The 18,984-nt window shown below is 44.9% G+C and overlaps 1 protein-coding gene across 4 annotated transcripts in view; it reads left to right on the top strand.

Moving 5' to 3' along the window:
* Window positions 1–18,614, top strand: part of ZZEF1 (zinc finger ZZ-type and EF-hand domain containing 1) — a 100,167-nt gene extending 81,553 nt beyond the window's left edge. For all 4 annotated transcript variants that reach the window (XM_081161125.1, XM_081161124.1, XM_081161122.1 and 1 more), the window contains exons 44-56: window positions 51–170; window positions 1,573–1,764; window positions 2,572–2,672; window positions 3,991–4,126; window positions 4,228–4,587; window positions 6,401–6,544; window positions 7,042–7,210; window positions 7,387–7,485; window positions 7,878–8,043; window positions 13,317–13,470; window positions 14,092–14,163; window positions 16,007–16,093; window positions 17,702–18,614. In XM_081161125.1, the coding sequence (XP_081017251.1) occupies window positions 51–170; window positions 1,573–1,764; window positions 2,572–2,672; window positions 3,991–4,126; window positions 4,228–4,587; window positions 6,401–6,544; window positions 7,042–7,210; window positions 7,387–7,485; window positions 7,878–8,043; window positions 13,317–13,470; window positions 14,092–14,163; window positions 16,007–16,087 (1,794 nt within the window). In that variant the 3' untranslated portion in view covers window positions 16,088–16,093; window positions 17,702–18,614. The remainder of the gene's footprint in view (window positions 1–50; window positions 171–1,572; window positions 1,765–2,571; window positions 2,673–3,990; window positions 4,127–4,227; window positions 4,588–6,400; window positions 6,545–7,041; window positions 7,211–7,386; window positions 7,486–7,877; window positions 8,044–13,316; window positions 13,471–14,091; window positions 14,164–16,006; window positions 16,094–17,701) is intronic.
* Window positions 18,615–18,984: the final 370 nt, after the last annotated feature.

The following is an 18,984-nucleotide window of genomic DNA, read 5'->3' as shown; positions in this document are numbered from 1 at the left end:
AGCTTCTCCATTCTGAGACAATTGCAAATCATTCTTTTTCTGTTTGGCAGGCTCATGATTTTGAAGAGACCCATGCTACCTTCCTTCAGACTGATTTGCTGAAGCTGCTGGTGAAAAGGTGCAGCAAAGGGACCGGCTTCAGTAAAACGTGGCTCCTCCGGGACCTGGAAGTAAGGGATGAAGGTGGCTCCTCCTACTGCTAACTGTGCACATTTACTGGCCTGGGAGTTAGAATCACCAGTTAGTTGTAGCTGGTTCTTCCCTGTGCACTCTCACTCTGTGCAGTTGTTAAAACTGTGTCTTGTATTTGTCTTTTCTTTTGGAAATAGGGATATGGAACCTGTCCTCCCCTGTCAGGGAAAATGAATTTGATGTTTGTTCAAAGAACATTGGAAGAGAAGTATTTTATATGGAAACATTATGTCATGATAATAAAGTGTTCCCTTAATTATTATTTCCGTTTAAAGTTCCTTTGAGCTAAGATGAGTTTCTAAATTTGTCCTGACTTTTGTTTATTTTTTGTAGGATGTTAGTTGATAATTCTCATTTTATTACAGGCCTTAGATTGTTTTTAATACAATTATTATGGTTCCCTGTGGAGTTTCTGTACCAAGTGTCAGCTTGAGGTCCAGGAAAGGCTGCTGCTGTGTGAGAGGTGGTCAGCTGGCCTTGCTCAGTCCACAGAGGCCTGAACTTGAAGAAACAGGTGGCAGTTGCCACTGTGCTGGAACATATTAATGGATAACCTGAAGAGCATTTGAGCTCTTGAGGAAATATTTTTAATTAATTTTTTTTTGTTATTCACATAATAGAACCACATTGCAGAAAATTTGAAAAATAGAAAGAAAAAATTGTTTTACTCCCCAAACACAGCTACCAATAGTATTTTGTGTAGTTCCTTATTTTTCCCTCTGTGTTGGTAATAGATAGATACATTGATAGATTGATTTAGATTACACAGGGAGCATGGTATTCAAATAAATTGAGATCAGTGGATTCTCCTCGTCCTGAACTGTTTTAGCCACCACAGCCTGAGAGTTCGCCTCCTGCAGACTCAATGAAACCCACTCAGGTGGATTTCAGGTTTTTGCCGTTATCAGTGTTTCGTTGACCACACCATGAATATAACTTTTTACATGTTTTACATTATTCCTCAAAGATGAGTCCCTGGGTTAGAGACAAACATTTTTATAGCTCTTTATGTAAATAATAATCCACCTTTACATATCATATGCAAACATTAAAAATGGTGGTTATGAAAGCTGGCAACTTAGAAAAATGGCCATCTTATGATCTCAAGTCACCAAAATGCATTTTAAAAGCGTATCATTTTACATTGTCAGTGGCAAAGTTAGTAGACATAAAGTTCCTTCATGGTTTTAGTTAGCATTTCTTTGATTACAAGTACAATTGAACATGTTTTCATGTTTCTTTACTAATTATACATTCTTTTTGTGAATTCTGACATCTTTTGAAAAAGGTCAAATATTTTCTACCCCCTGAGGGTTAAGGATCTGGGTAATCTAACCCACCAAACACTCACTTTCCTGCCCTGATTTTCTTTCTGTGTAGATTTTGTCCATCATGCTGTACTCCTCAAAAAAGGAGATCAACATTTTGGCCGAGCATGGAGACTTGGAGCTAGATGAGCGAGGGGACCAAGAGGAGGAGATGGAACGGTCAGTCAGCAGCCCAAGTGAGCCGGAGCAGAAAAAGCTAGACCCTCTGGAAAGCCTGGATGAGCCCACCAGAATATGTTTCCTGGTACGTTCTTGGGTCATAGTGTGGACTGAGAAAGGACTGTAAGGAATGGATTCTCTTTGGCTTGACTATGCTTTAGCCTCCACAACCTGAAGCTCAACCTGAAGCCTCAATCTGTACTGTGCAGGACTGATCCAAAGAATGGAAAGGCCCTTACAACAGTACTTCCTAACATTTTTGGTTCTTGGACCCAAAAGCTGTAGATCATTTCTCCTATAAAATACACATTCAAATATACATGTAAAATTTTGCATGTAATTTCCAAGCCCATCCATAAACCCCCAAATGATAGTTCCCCCTCAGTTTCTCAGACATGCTTTCCCTGGACGAGCCACCCTTCCTCAGAATGATGTGAAAATGGGTGAGGGCTTGAACTCAAAGGGCCTGACTGTACGAAGAGTAAACAGAGAATGGGATGGATGTCAGAATAACAAGTGCAGTTTTTTGAAAATCAAAAGAAAGTTCAGTATACTTAGATTTATGTGCTAGTTGTCAGACTTGAGTGTGAGGCAGCAACAGAGAAGGCAGCAATGAGTACGGTGTGGTGGATAATTATTGCCTATTAGCATTGCATTGTCGACATAATATTTCTTTTGGTGTTTCTGTGTTTTATATTCTCCTTTATAGTAGGAATGCACATTTTACAAATCCATGTTTTAGGGCTTATAATTTTATGTACTTTAAATACCCATATGATGTTCTTAAATTATAACATGTGGTAACTTAAGAAAATAATTGCTTTATCACTTTTGAGTTTAGATGATCAGTAATGTGTTTAAAGCACATTAAATTGTCTCTCTCCTGCTTCAGATGGCTCACGATGCCCTCAATGCCCCTCTACACATTCTCCGGGCCATATATGAACTGCAGATGAAAAGGACCGATTCGTTCTTCCTGGAGGTCCAGAAGAGGTAAGGGACGGCTAGATGCAGCTGAGTATGGTGAGTGTGAGAACACGTGAGGGCAGGACTACACTAACCTCCTGCCAATGAGATCTGGAGAAAAGCTACTGATAAACCAAGAAGCAGGTGTGAAATTGGTTTTTAGTGCTTCATAAAGTGACATGAAAACTGGCTGTACTGCACTGCAGGGATCATCTTGAGTTGTGTTGTATGTTCCTCTGGAAAAATTTCATTTGCAGTCTGCGTCTTAGAGTAAACTCACCATGGATGCAGAAATGGAGACAAACACCAAGGCTCTCTCATATGTCATCCCAGAGAGCAGACAGTGCAGAGCAGGACCTTCTGGTGAAAAGTGTTGTTTTGTTTGTTTATTTCTTCACCACTGCATATTATATTCATGTCTTCAAGAATTATTATACACTTAACAACATTCCCTTTTTCTTTGACAGGAAGTTCAGAGCTAGTTCTTGGGCCCAGCTTTTAAAGTTTTGTAGAATTTTGCCTGTGCAACTAATCCCCTCCTCTGTTCCATGTCCTAGTTTTAACTTTCTATCCTAATTTATATCCAATTCCAACTTAATGTGCTTTTTTAATTTCTATTTCCCATATGTATTTCTTACATATTGCCTCAAATCCTTTGTGAGATAAAGCAGGGTTGCATCAGAAAGGGCATAGCCTAAGGTGCTGTAACTGAGAAACCCAGAAATATTATAGGTCAAGGAAGATAGGACTTGTTTTTCCTGTCACAGAACCATCTAGAGGTAGGCAGCAGTCCGGGCTGAGTGGGCAGCTCTGCTCCACAAACTGACCCCACTTTGTTCTCAGCTGTGTAGTACAGGCTGCCTCACCCCCCTACCCCCACCTCTCTGTTCCAGCCAAGAGGAAAGGGGGGCTAGAGAAAGGAGCACATCCTTAGTGCAGTGGTCTGAGGGTGGGCTTCAGAAGTGGCACACTTTACCGCGCTGGCCTCCCATTGGTAAGAACCTAGTTGCATGGCTCCATCTAGCTGCAGGGAGTGCTGGGAACCATGTCTCTAGCTGGATGATTCTCTATCTTGCTAAAACTTCAGGGAACTTTGTTCTAAAAGAAAGGGAGGATATCCTGAAGGACAATTTGCATTCTCTGCCACAAGGCATACATGCACATCTGTGTGTATGAATAAATGAACACCGTGAATCCAGTTTGCAAAATATGGAAAGTAATAACGTAATTGCAAAGTAAGAGTTAAATACCTCTGATAAGCATTTCCGACATGTTTCACTGCAAGGTAAACTCTTGCCTTGCTATGTATAACTTATGTACCCAATTTTGTGCTCCTTCTCTTCAGGTTTGATGGTGATGAGCTTACCACGGATGAAAGGATACGGGCCCTGGCTCAGAAGTGGCAGCCCAGTAGGAGTCTGAGACTAGAGGAGCAGAGTGCCAAAGCTGTGGATACAGACATGATTATCTTACCGTGCTTGGTATGTCGCCTCCACCTTGGAAACAAATGTCTGTCCCTGACTGCCACCCACCCCCGCTTGTGAGAAGGGCAGCCCTCTAATGGTGGTCTTTGGGTTTGCAGTCCCGGCCCACACGCTGCGACAAGGCCACTGCTGAGTCAAATCCTGTGACCCAGAAGCTGATCTCCAGCACTGAGAGTGAACTGCAGCAGAGCTACGCCAAGCAGCGGCGCACCAAGAGTGCTGCCCTCCTGCACAAGGAGCTGAACTGCAAGAGCAAGAGGGCAGTCCGGGACTACCTTTTCCGTGTGAATGAGGCCACAGCAATCCTGTATGCCCGCCATGTGCTCGCATCCTTGCTTGCTGAGTGGCCTACGCACGTGCCAGTGAGCGAGGACATCCTAGAGCTACGTGGCCCTGCCCACATGACCTACATTTTTGATATGTTCATGCAGCTGGAAGAAAAGCACCGGTGGGAGAAGGTAATTAAGCAGGCCAAGCGGGGCCCTCACCCCACTCGCTCCTCCTCTCCTCTCCCCACCCCAACACCACCCTAAGCATTTCAACAGTCTTCCTCTAGCAAGTGCCTTCTTGGGGTGAGCTTACCTGTGTGGCTGTAGGACTCCCGGCCAGGTGTGAATGCAACACAGGCAGGGTAGGGTCATTGTTGAACTCTCCCAAGTACCAGCCTGGAGCTGAGCGCACAGCCTAAAACAGACTTGGTGCTCAGAGTGTTTGGAAAAATTACCCCATAAAACTTGTTTTTGCTGTTTTCCCTTTTTGTATTCACACTTACAAGTCTGACTTTCTTTGTTAGGCTGTCTCGTGTCCTGTAGCATCTCACTTAGTACGAACCCAGGGGGCTGAGTTAATTACAACTCTGATAGCTTGTTCCCGTAATACAGGAAGCCTTCCAGGACGGTTTGTGTCTTCTCTTTTCAACCATCATTTCTAGAATGTCTACCCCAGGTCAGACACTCTTCCAGCACCTATACCTGTGTTACATTGTGACCCAGAGGTGAGGAAATCAAGCTGGGAGGCTTCTCCAAGGCTTCCAGCTTCTGGGTGGCAGACATTGGGGCTCACCAGGGTCTGTCTGTGCATCCTCTTAAGTCCAGTGCTCTAATTTTAAGGTTCAGTTTTGACAGGTGGAGGCCATTTTTTGTTTTCTTTTTAAATCAAATCAACTTGGTCTTTTTTTTATTTTAGAGAGAAAAAGGGGAAGACAGGGAGGGAGAAAGGGAGGAATGGAGAGGGGAGAGAGAGAAACATCAATGTGAGAAAGAAACGCTGATCAGTTGCCTCCCTCATGTGCCCCGACCAGGGATCGAACTCGAAACCTGGGTATGTGCCCTGACCAGGAATTGAACCCACTACCTTTTGGTGTACAGGACAGTGCTCCAACCAACTGAGCCACACTAGCCAGGGCTTCAAGTAGTGCTGGGTTAGCAATCCTTCACAGGTCTAAAAGCATTTCTTCCACCTCCTGTTGGGTAGAACTGAAGGATCCGTATATCAGAAAATGGTCTAGAACTCAGCAGCCCCAGGCACTGTCTGCCGCTGAACTAGATAGTTTTAACACCACCTTCCCAGTTTCCAAGTACAAAAATCTTGAGTCACACTTGCTACCTCCTTCATCCCTGTCCTGTCCCCTTGCCACCCTCACCGCCTCATACACATACATGCACAGTACTTGAGGATTTGTCAGGAAGTGAATTTATTCTGTAATCCTAATTTGCCTATCTCAGAATACCACCCATTTCTAAGTCCCCTAGATCCTTTCCCAGCCTCACAGCCTTGAAGTTGCTGGCATGTTTGCTGTAGCCGTATTTCTCATTTGGAAGTGATGAAAGGGAGGCATTTTGTTTCTGCCAGTCCCTGTCTTGAGTATGTCCTTCCACCATTGTTGCCCTATGGAGCTGCTAATTCTGCACCTCACTCTGGGCATTTATCCCATTGTGCTGTAATTGTTTATCTGCATGTCACTCCCTCTGCTAAGCTCAGGACTCTTCAGGAGCCAGGACCGTCTCTGATTGGTTCCATTGGTTCTTTCAGATCTCTTTCAAATAGTGCTGCTCTGAAAGTACTACAGTGTCCTGATTTAAAACAAGGGCCTGCCCCTTCCAGTGAGAGTAGGCTGGTGGGGTGGCTTGAGGGCCTGGGGTGAGGGTCCAGGATGATGCTAACCCCTGTAGATGGGCCTTGGGTTGAAGTAGACTCCCTTCTTCCTCATGGGGCAGATCCATGGCCCTGCCACTGGAAGGCCTTGACATTCCCTGCCTTATGTCCCACCAGATCCTGCAGAAGGTGCTCCAAGGCTGCCGAGAGAACATGCTGGGGACCATGGCTCTGGCTGCCTGCCAGTTCATGGAGGAGCCAGGAATGGAGGTGCAAGTGAGAGAGTCGAAACACCCATATAATAACAACACCAACTTTGAGGTACGATCCAGGATCACATATCACTCCTGTCCTCACCTCCCAAGCATATGTACTCACAGAGTTCACCCTTTACCCAAGACACAGCAAGCTCCTTGCTGTTCCCTGAATGCATACGACTTTCCAGAACTGTTTGCCTGAAATGTACCCCCATATGGTCACATCTGCCTCTCACCTTGCCTCCTGCCATTAGTTCCTTCCTGACAGTCCCCTCCTGTCCTCTTCATTCTTCACAACAACCCAGACAGCCCTTCACTGAGACTCTTTCTGCCCTCCCCTCCTTCTCCAAGTGAAGCCTACCTGCTGCACCCTGGTCTGCACAAGTGTCATCCCTGCTGTGTGTGCAGCCCCTGTGCTTGCTCCCCATCCCAGCTAATGGCTCCTGGCACAGGGCTGTGACTCACTCATTCTTACACTCCAGTTTCAACTCGGGGCTTGGCATGAGGTCAGCCCTCGGTAATGACCAGCAATGACCAGTGTTCTTGTTTTCCCCTCCCTAGGATAAAGTTCACATTCCTGGTGCAATCTACCTCTCCATCAAATTTGATTCTCAGTGCAATACAGAGGAAGGCTGTGACGAATTAGCCATGTCCAGCAGTAGTGACTTTCAGCAAGACCGACACAATTTCAGTGGGTCTCAACAGAAGTGGAAAGATTTTGAGCTTCCAGGTAGTCGATAAATACTTGGTTATATTCACTCTTAGCATTAAGTCTTTAAAGTTAATCCTGAGAAGGGGAATCATTGGAAGATTTAAAATGGGGTTTATTATATTTCATCAGAAACCCCTCACTTGCCATTCCCTGTTATGCACTTTTATGACCTGTTTGATTTTTGTGTGATGCAGGAGATACTCTGTATTACCGCTTCACCTCTGACATGAGCAACACTGAGTGGGGCTACAAGTTCACTGTGACAGCTGGACACCTGGGGCGATTCCAAACAGGTGTGTGCTCTTCTCTTTCTATCTGCACCATCTCCCTGCTGGGGAAACTCTGTGGGTGTGAGTGCTGTTATGTCATTGATCTTTGTTAAAATCAAAGCAGGTACTTTTCTCTAAGACTTCCACAGATTTGTTTCACAAACCCCACTCATGTCACTGTTGAATATGCTATATAGTTGGTTGGTTGGTTGGTTGTGAACCTGAATGGCCAGAGAGAAGAGCCACCTAAAAAAGATGTTTGTTCTCTTAGAATTTGCCAGGGCATTTTTGCAGAAAAGGGGAAATGAAAATGTCTGTATGTTGCTTTTACAAAAGGCATAATTTCAGGCAAAATTTAAATGATCAGTTGTTTCATCGAATTTATTAAAATATCTGTGTTTTGTGGGGATTGCCAGGATTTGAGATTCTGAAGCAAATGTTGTCAGAAGAAAGAGTTGTGCCGCACCTCCCCTTAGCAAAAATTTGGGAATGGCTGGTAGGCGTGGCCTGTCGCCAGACTGGTCATCAGCGATTAAAAGCCATTCACCTACTTCTGAGGATTGTGATGTGCTGCAGCCACAGGTAAGCTGCCTTCTGGAGGTGAGTCTTGCGGGGTGTTTGTATTGCGAGTATCTCCTCCCACTCTGTGGCTTGCCCTTTCGCTCTTTTAGTGGTGTCTTTGATGAAAAGAAGTTTCTAAGTTTAATGTCTTCCAGTTTATTGATCATTTTCATAATGGTGGTGCTTTTGTTGTTGTTTAGGACATGTTGCCTTACATGACATTGGAATCATGAAGATATTTCCTATGTTATCTTTTAGAAGCTTCATTTTTCTTTCACATTTAGATCTACAGTCAACGTGGAATGAATTTTAGTGAATGATATGAAGTGTAGGGACCAAGATCAGTTTTTTCTCACATGGGTCTCTACCTTGACTGTAAGGACCACCTTTCCCTCACCACACTCCAGGGCCATCTTTGTCACAGAGTAGGCATCCATATGTGCGTGGATCTGCGTTGATCTCTTCTGTTCCATTGGTCATTCTGATTTTCCCTGGGCCAGCACCACACTGTCCTAAATCTGTAGCTTTATAGCAGATTTACATACCTAGCAGTGTACGTCCCTTTTCTTCAGGACTGTTCTGGCTATTTTTAACATTGCATGTGCATGTACATTTTAGAATTAGTTAATTTCCCCCCAGATTTATTGAGGTATAACTGGCAAATAAAATTGTAATGTGTTTAAAGTATAGAAAGTGATGATTGATATACTATGTATACATTGTGAAAGGATTCCTACCATCAGGTTAACACCTCTCATTTCACAGTGTACCAGGGTCCATGCTTCTCCACATCCTTGCCAGCATTTGTTATCTCTTTTTTTTTTCATAATGACCACAATGACCATTGTGGTTATGATTTGCATCTCCCTGATTATTAGTGATATTGAGCACCTTTTCATGTACCTGTTTGCCATTTGTATGTCTTCTTTGGGAAAATGTCAATCAGATCCTCTACCCATTTTTTTTTTCTTCACAGAGCTTTTACTGTCTCACAAATGCTAGCCACAGATTTCTTTCCCATTCACCTTTCCAATTCCTAGAGCAGTCAGTCAATTCACCCGTTTACTAGCAGATCCTCTGAGCTGAGACCCAACAAAAAGTATCACTAGATCTATATATTGCATCAGAGGGTTGTCAGGCATAGAGGCAGCAGGAGTCATGCGTTTTCTTAATATAAAACATTCCAGTGATGCACACCCAGACTCCCTAGTTCACATGTAAGGCATTTATAAGTTAACAACTGTGGGATCTATTTAAAATATAATAGGAAACGAGCCTATAATTAGAATGTAAGAAGTGCTCAACTCATTATTTTACTTAGAATCTTTGTAGTAAAAGCCTCAAAAGACTACAAACAAGTAGAAAAGGTTTATTTTGCTAATTTAGAATCAGCTTTTATTAGGCAGCTGTCTCAAAAGAGGACATTCTGGCAACAAAGAACTGCTGCCATCACGATACTTTGCCCATTTTTAAATTGGATTATTTTTTTTATTATTGAGTTGTATGAGTTTCTTATATATTTTGAATATTAATCCCTTATCAGAAATGTGGTTTGCAGATATTTTCTCCCATTCAGTAGGTTCCCTTTTCATTTCATTGATGATTTCTTTTGCTATGCATAAGCTTTTTTTTTTTTTTTTTAATATTTTTTGAAATTTTTAACAAATTGATCTTAGAGAGGGAGGAAGGGAGAGAGAGAGAGATACATTGATTGGCTGCCTCCCACACATGCCCCAACCGGGGATTGAACCCACAACCTAGGTATGTGCCCGGACCAGGAATCAAACCCATGACCTTCTGATGCATGGGATGACACTCCAACCAACTGAGCCACACTGGCCATGGCTGTGCATAAGTTTTTAATTTGATGTAGTCCCACTTGTTTATTTTTGCTTTGGGTGTCAAATCCAAAAATCATTGACAAGATCAATGTCAAGAAGCTTACCACTATGTTTTCTTCCAGGAGTTTTACAGTTTCAGGTCTTACATTCAAGTCTTCAATCCATTTTGAGTTGATTTTTATGTATGGTATAAGATAGGGGTCCAGTTTCATTCTTTTATATGTGGGTATCTAGTTTTCCCAGTACCACTGATGGAAGAGACTGTCCTTTCTTCATTGCATATTGGCACCTGTGTCTAAAAAATTAACCATATGTGCATGGATTTATTTCTGGCCTCTCAATTTTGTTCTATTGATCTGTATGTCTGCTTTTATGCCAATGCTATACTGTTTTAATTACTATAGCTTTGTAATATAGTTTAAAATCAGGAAGCGTGATACTATTTTAGCCTTGTTCTTTCTTAAGATTGCTGTGGTTATTCAGGGTCTTTTAACTCATGAACACAGAATATCTTTCCATTATTTGTGTCTTCAATTTCTTTCACCAATGTTTTATTGTTTTCAGTGTACAGATCTTTCATCTCCTTTGTTAAATTTATTCCTAAGTATTTTATTCTTTTGATCCTATTGTAAGTGGGATTGCTTTATTAATTTATCTTTCTGATAGTTCATTCTTAGTATATAGAAACAACTGATTTTTCTCTATTGATTTTGTATCTTGTAACTACTGAATTTATTAGTTCTGACAGTTTTTTAGTGGAGTCTTTAGGGTTTTCTGTCATATCATGTCATCTGCAAACAGAGACAGTTTTACTTCTTCCTTTTCAATTCTGATACCTTTATATCATTTTCTTACCTAATTGCTTAGGCTAGGACTTCCAGTACTGTGTTGAATAGAGCTGGCAAGAGTGGGTATTCTTGTCTTGTTTCTGATTAGTCTATTTCTATAGACAACATGCATGCATACACACACACCCTTCTCACCTGATAGAATTTTGATTGACAATTTAGACCAATTAGAGAGGAATCAAGGTCTTTAGACCATTGAATCCTCTAATCCACAATCCTCTACTGTTTAGATCTTAGTAATGTTTTATAGTTTTCTATATAGAGGACTTGCACAACATTTTGTTAGATTTATTCCTAGGTGTTTATTGTTTTTGATGGTATTGTAGTTGGTATTTAAAATTTTTATTTTTGTTTTTGCTGATATATAATTAATTTTTGTGTATTGCCCTTGTATCTAGTGACTTTATTCTATTAGTTAGTTCTACAAGTGTATATGTAGATTATTCAGCACATGGTCATGTTATCTATAAATAATGAGTTTTATTTCTTCCACTCAATCCTTAGAAACTTTTTTGGCCTTTCTGCTGTAGCCAGGACATTCAGTAGAGTGTTGAATAGAAGTGGGGATTAAAGACATAATTGTCTTATTCCTCATCTCAGAGGGAAGGTTTTACTTATTTTATTATTATTATTATTTTTTTATCTTAGAGAGGAGGAGAGAGAGAAACATCAGTTTGTTGTTCCACTAACTTATGCATTCATTGATTGATTCTTGTATGTGTTCTGACTGGGGATTGAACCTGCAACCTTGGCATATTGGGATGACACTCTATAATCAACTGAGCTACGTGGCCAGGGTGTCAGAGGGAGTTTTAGTGATTGTGCGCACACATATCATTCATACATTTTGTCCCTACCCTCCTTGCTCAGACCCCTACCTGTTAGGCAGTTCAGTACCCCCTTTTTGGCATTTTTAAGGCACACAGACACACAGAATGCTAGTCAGAGTCAAGTGATGATATTCGAAGTAAGGTTGTCTTCTCATGTAATATGGAGCTGCTATCTGAAAAATAAAGGACTCCAAGTCAGGGAAGAGAAAATGACAGCACCTGTAGCCATTCTACGTACAGGCTGGCAGAAGAGAGGGAGAGAGGGAAAGCTGGGCATGATTGCCATTACCACTGTTTCCACGTATGCAAACATCAGGGGTCACTTAGCCCATAGGGCTTACTTATTTTGGTTCTTTTGAGAGTGGCTTCCAGTGAGAACTATCTGGTTGAGTGATGTGTATGAAACTTGTCACATCCCCAGTGTCTTCCTGGCTGCAGTTTGATGGCCATCCATTAGGGACTTCCTGCACCCCCTCAGTCCCAGGGCCTGAGACTGGATGGGGCAGAGAGGAAAGGCAGCCCCCAGGGGAAGGAGGGCAGGTATAAGTGCCATAGTTCTGCCACAGGCATGAGCCATGCAGGTGCATTTTACTTCACACACTCAGTGCTTCCCTGAAAACTCCCTGTAAAGCTGTCTTTACATCAAACCAAACTTTCCCATTGGTTTACTTTGTGAAGACTTACTCCTCTGGAAGAAAATGATTGGCTCCAAAATTACACTCAAATTCTACAGAATTCTTTTTAAAGTCCTACATTACAGAGGAAAAAGCAAACTTTAAGATTATAAATATTTAAAGTCATGTCATAAGCCCAAGAATATTATTTCATAGTTATTCTCCTCTGAAGGATGTTGAGCTGGAATTAAAGCACAACCTCCCTCTGAATAAAAAAATCAATGCGGCCTCTCAGCAGGGGTGTGTTGCAAAGGGTCCTCTTCACATGGAAAGATTTCTGGCCTGAGTGGCCTTATTAGTCCATTTCTGTGTTTCATGAGCCTAAGAGCATCACAATGGCTCACACTGTCTTTTAAATAGTTTTTTGGGGTTTCTTTTTGTTTCTGATTTTTAAAGCAGTGTCTCTTGTAGAAAACTGACAGGGACAACTACTAGTAACATTTCTGGTATGTTCATTTGCTGTTGTTTTTAATGTAGTTACCTGTATATGCAGGTTTTTGAAATTTTTAAAATTTTTTTCCACTAAACCTAAAATTTTTTTTAATCTTTACCCAAGGATATGTTTTATTAACTTTAGAGAGAGAGGAAGGGGGAGGAGAGAGGGAAGCACTGATGTGAGAGAGAAACATGGATCTGCCACCTCCTGCACGCACGCTGAATGGGGATTGAACCCGCAACCTAGGCATGTGCACTGACCAGAAATTGATCCCTCAGTCTTTCAGTGTACAGGGTGACACTGCAACCAACTGAGCCACACCAGCCAGGCTCCACTTAGCATTTAACTTGAGGTTTTTTTCACTGTCATTGGAGGTTCTCTATTATAACAACCATTTTTAAACATGTGCAGTTGATTTACATGAATGTACTTCAGGATCTCCTGTTTCCTTAGAGTCCTGTTTTGAAGTTTAGGTTCTGCCTCTTTCCCTACTTGCTGGTGGTGAATATTTTTGGATCTTTTTTAGGGAGAGGGGGAGAGGGAGTGGGACTATTTTATAGTGACTTTACTAGATGTGGGGGAAGGGAGAGTCAGAGCTACAGTTCCTGTCACCTACCATCTGTCTGCTGTGGCCCTCAGTAAACCCACCCTACTTCCTCCCACAGTGACCTCTGTGACCTTTCGCTGTTAAAGCCCCTGTGGCAGCTCTTCACCCACATGGAGTACAGCCTGTTTGAGGACGTGACACAGCCTGGCATCCTCCTCCCCCTGCATCGTGCCCTCACCGAGCTCTTCTTTGTCACCGAGAACCGCGCCCAGGTGAGCGCCCTGCCCTGTCTCTTACCCTGGCACAGCGCAGCCCAGTGCTTTTGCTCCCTCTGCTGCCCAGGGCAGGAGGGTAGCACTCAGATCACAGCCCCATCCCAAGCCCTGGTGGGAGGGAGGGAGGGTCAGGGTCTCAGCTGACCTGCACGGAGGCAGAAGTGGCCTACAGTCTGAGGCCCTCACCTCTCCAGCCCAAGCAACACCGAGATTGCGTATTTTATCAGGCCTAAGGCCAAGGGAAACTGCCTTGGATCAGCCCTTGACAACAGTGAGTTTTGGAAAATAAAACAGATGGGTTCTTTCTTCCTCCTCTTCTCGGGACAATAGACTTATTGAGTATGAGAGATGAAAGGGCCTTTCAGAGTTCTGGAGCTTATCCTTTCCTTTTATACATGAGGAAACTGACCTGAGGAGGGAGGTTCCCCACGCCGTCACCCTGGGCAGAGCCCCTGGAACCAGGCACCTGGCTCCTCCTGGTCAAGTTCCTACCATGGTTCTTGATTGAGGGGGTGCTGCCAGAGTGAGCACTGATCACTCACACGAGGCTTCTGTGGTGGTGGGTGGGTGTCTCCTAGGTGGTGGTCTGTTAAAGCTGCGCCCATGCTCTCTCCACAGGAGCTCGGCTTGCTGCAGGATTACCTGCTGGCCTTAACCACCGACGACCACCTTCTCCGCTGTGCGGCACAGGTACTCTCCCACCTCGGAGCTGGCCCTCATGGCTGTCTGCCTGCCTTTGGTGGGCTGTCCCCTCCCTGTGGCGAGGACAAAGAGCCTCGGCGCCTGTGGCATGAGTATAGAATCTACTCAGGGCTTACGTGAAGCTCTGTTCCAATTCAGTCACTTCCTTCTGTGTCTGAGACAGCAGCCGAGCCCCATTTATCAGTGTCATTCATACTAAACTGTGGGGTCAGAAGACACTAACAAGAATTTGTGTCTTTTAAGCCAAAACAACCAATGCCTTAAATTTACAATTTGGCTGATCCCTGAAGTTTCCATAGCATTAGATTTCAGATATTTTGGGATGTAACTTTTCTTCCTTAGTAGAACTCCTCTTCTGACAGCTGTTTGGTCTCAGAAGCCACTTTTAAATTGTGAAGGGTCCCAAAAAGCTTTTGTTCATGTGCATCATATATGTTGAAATATACCACTGGAAATTAAATTAGATTTGAAATTTAGAAATTAAGACAAATTTTAAACACTTATTATCAGTTAATTTTTAAAAATAACAAACCCATTTTGTGTTAACATGAGTAACATGTTGGGTGTAAATCAGAAGAGTGGAATTGTGTTGCATTTTTGCAAATCTCTTTAATGACTGCCATAATAGAAGACAGCTGGAGCCCCATGTTCGCTTCTGTACTCACTTGTTATATTATCACACATTAGTCTCTGGAAAACTCCACAGTATACTTGTGAGAGTATGAAAAAAGCAAAATAATGTCTTAGTATTATTGTGAAAATAGTTTTTACTGTGCAGAGCCCCTGAAAGGGTCTCAGGAATCTGCAGGCCCCAGACTCCATTTTCAGACCTCAGTCTCATGGACTCCCTAAACCTAATAGAGCATGTGGCCCAACCCCCCTCAGTGGACAGATGGGGGCACTGAAGCTCAGAGAAGGAAAGATTTGCCCAGGGTCACACTTGAGTGGGCATCCAGCTGGGACTTCCAGCCAGAGCCTCACACTGTCCCTGCCAAGTTTTCTCAATGAACCATTCCTCCTGCAAGAAGGGGTCAGATACCTGCTTAGAAGTAGGGTCCCCCCATCGACTATGGGAGAGTTTGTGTGAATTCTCCTGAGACCTGTGGGCAGAGTAAAGCCCCCTCCCCTGCTAACAGGTGCCTACCAGCACTGCCACCACCACCTCTGGTTGCAGGACACAAAGTGAAATTTTGAGATTTTACCATTTTGGCACTGAGCTCAACATTGCATATCCCTGTGGGCTCCTTCTTGCCTGTGCCTATGTCCCGTCTCCTCACCCTCATTCTGACCCTCCCCACAGCCCACCTACTTGGCTCGACCAGTGCTGCCTCTTCCCCCTGCCTGCCACCTCTGTGTCTCCCAGCCGGTCCTCCCCTCCTGCTGCCCTCAGCTTGAAGACCAGCCTCTGCCTGGCTCCGCAGCATCCACCTTCCCAGCACCTTCCCAACATTGCTTCCTGGGTCCCTAGCATTGGCTGCTTGTTTGTTCCCTTCTGACCCTTTGTACTGTCCCCTTTCCCTAACGAACTTTTCCAGACCCACCCCCCCTGCAGACAGTGTCCTCTGTGTCCACTGAGCCTCCTGGCGTTGCCCCTGCCCTTCTCAGAGCAGTGATGATTTCTACCTTATGTTTGGAATTCTCATGTGGTCTGGATAGCTTTTGTCTCTTGATCTAGACTGTGGTCCTCCAGTTGGGGGGAACCATATCTGGCTCATGTCTTCCTCGCCCCTGCCCCCCTCAGTTGCTCAACTGGGGGTCTTGTTCAGCCAGCACTTAATGAACCGAGCAGTGAATGGTTCTTAACACTGGCGATTACTTTCTCTCTCCACAGGCTCTGCAGAACATTGCTGCTATCAGCCTGGCCATCAACTACCCAAACAAGGCAACCTGCCTCTGGAATGCCGAGTGTTAGCTCCTGGTATGGCATGCATGGAACCAGCTAATCTGACCGCGGGGATTTTAGAGCAGATATCTAAACCCATTCAGGAAAATTCCTGTGGTGTCAGTGCCTGGTTCTCCTTGAGCTCCCACTTCCACTCCAATCAGAATGCCACGCAGGCTAGACACCTGCACATACCGTAGCATGCGAGGATAAGCAAAGCAGTGCAAAATCACCCAGAAAGGGCTGCAGGAGACCCTTGAGAAGGATGTTCAGAGACCAGCTTTCTCCAGGGTCTGTCCCTGCTGAAGCTGCAGCTAGAAAGAACTGGAAGCAGCCTCTCTGGAAAGGGTCTGTCTCAGTTGAGCCGGAACTGCCTGCATTTGCCCCTCAAGTGAAGACCAGTCTGCAGAACTGCCGGGCCTGGGAGTTCCTCTCTTGCTTTTGCTTTCTGAGATTGGGTAATCCAACCTGAAACTGGTGAGAGCCCGCCTGCCACCACCTGGTCCCCAGCATTTTGTACGGGACCGAGTGACGCCAGCTCCCTAGCCACAGCATCCCAGAGAAATCCTTCATGAGAACAAGTGCCCTGGGGACCGCCTGCAGGCCACCAAGGGTGTCCACTCATGCGCTGGCCCCCAGCACATCCAAGTTTTTTTAGTTGTTGTTTTAACATGTTTCAGTTTCCATCTCACGTTTTTAGAACAGAACTGCACTGCCTCCCTTGAGAGGGCCTCAGGGGGATGACCAGTGGAACAGCCATTCAGGGGGACAAACTGGTTTGTGTGTGTAAGTTGCAGAGCTTAAGGAATCTCTTTAGTTTCTGTACATAAAAAGACGTGAAGTGTTATCAGAGGAGATCTTACTTTAGAAGTAAAACAAGCAAACACACACCCAGTGGTTTTTGTTCTGCTCCATGGTCACAGTAACATCACGCCCGCCTCTGGGGCTCTGTGCAGTTACTTGGCTGTCACTTGTCCAGCAATAACTACAGTAGTTCCAGTGAATGCTGTTTCCATTTTTCTTTTTATGGTTGTAGTCTTGCCCTGAAGTGCTGATTATTACTCTTTCCAAAGCCACACTCTGGAGCGTGAAGCTGGGTTGGCATGTGGGCCGTATACAAGCCTCAGTGGGACTTGTGGGCATGAAGAGTGCCTGGGGCTGCTGCCATTTAAGGGCTGGTGTCTGGGCCTGAGCACGTCCCACATGCAGGACCAAACCCGAAGAAGGCTCGTTGTAGCCAGGGCCAAGTTGAGCAGGTCAGGACTGCCATGGCCTGAAGCTTTTTGCAGGCTCTGCAGGTGTCTGGACTGGAAAGGCTGAGACTGCAGGTCCCAGGAGGGTCTTACTGCAAGAGCACTGCTGCCTTCTGGCTCAGGAGGCCGAGGTGTAGCGACCTTCTGCAGCCCTAGAATTAGGTCCTCAGCCAAGCCCCAGCTATGTGTGGAGCCATTGTGGAATGGAGAATTCAAAGGAGACAGAAACAAATGGGGCAGGTCCTGAAACTTGGTGACCCGAGGCTCATCGCCTTGGCATCTTTAAGCCCGGGCTCAGCCTGGTCTCCCGTGGTGTTGGGATGTGATGAGACAGGTGCTGCTGGCTTGGTAGAAACCCCTTTCTCATCTTTTGCTCTGCCTGTATCCCCAGAGGAGGACCCACATGCCACACCACCCAGACCCAAGTAGGATTCGTAGTGAGGAGGGAAATCACGGAGACCAAGAGGTCCCTACCACGGGCTCAGACGCACTGCAGCTGCCTGGAAGATGGAAATGGAGACGGTGCAACTCACTGCTTAACCTCACCGTGCCACCCACAGCCCTCCACACCTCGGACTGACCTGTAGTGAAGCGGGGACAGATAGGGCCAGGCAGGTGTCACACCCCTCATGGCAGCTGCCACCAGCTTTGCTCCTCATGCTCCTATCAGGAAGGTAAATTGTAAATAAACACTGGATTCCTCATAGTTCTCTGTATACCACCCTTGCTCCTCTGGTCTCCCTGTACTTCAGTTTGCATAGAACAAGCCTAAGTTTCCCCTCCACACTCAACTGCTGCTCTCTCCCGGCTGCACCCCGCCCTGCCTCTGCCGCCAGCCACTGGGTGGCGCTGCCGAGCCAGTCCCTGCTCTCCTGGCCTTCCTGAGGCTGGTGATTCCCTCATCTCCTGGTCCCCAAGGTACCAGCAGTATCTGAAAGAACAGATTTCCATCAAGACCAATATCCCTTTGATCCTTAGGAGGCAGGACTGCCTGGAATGAGATAAAACTGGCAGGAATAAAAGTGTCGTGGAAACATGTGCCTAATCTATAAAGAAATTTCTGCTCCAAATCATGTATAATGTACAAACAGACACTGTTCCTAATGAGGCGTGACTTATTTTCATCATTGTTTTTAAGTTGTTTTCTTACGGGTTTACGATTTTGAATTTTTCCTATTTGGTTGAAAGAAAGAATTTTGATTATATCAGCTGAGTTCAGCCTGTAAAAAGGTGTTAAGTTGTGGGTAAAATATGCAAATGAAGAGAAATATATTGTACAAATTCTATATAAAAAAGTAAAATTATGTGTGGGCCTCTTTTTTCTCCTTCCCCTCTTTCTGCCTTTCTTGTGAAGACTGTACTTGGGAATTTCTAGAATCTCAAGGCCTCAGGTTTGAAAGGAATCAAAGGTTCTAGGCTCCCCGCTGCACCTCCCACCGCACCTCACTGGGCCTTGTGTGCAGCTCTGCTGGAGACGCGCCCCTGCTTCCTGGCCTGTCCCTTCACAGCTGCTCAGGTTCACGCTCTGGCGTCCAGTCCCCACAACCCCCCTGCCCACCCTTTACCTCTTGTGGCACTCAGGCCGCAGCATGCAGCCAGCAGAGGAGGAAGGCTGGGGTCCAGTCCCTGGGCCAGCTGCCTCTCCAGGGCCCGTCTCACCTGCCTGTGGACCTT

Source organism: Miniopterus schreibersii, assembly GCF_964146895.1.
Source record: "Miniopterus schreibersii genome assembly, chromosome: 16".
NCBI classification, from domain to species: domain Eukaryota; kingdom Metazoa; phylum Chordata; class Mammalia; order Chiroptera; family Miniopteridae; genus Miniopterus; species Miniopterus schreibersii.
The sequence above is the reverse complement of the archived record's forward strand: the minus strand, read 5'-3'. Positions and strand labels throughout refer to the sequence as shown.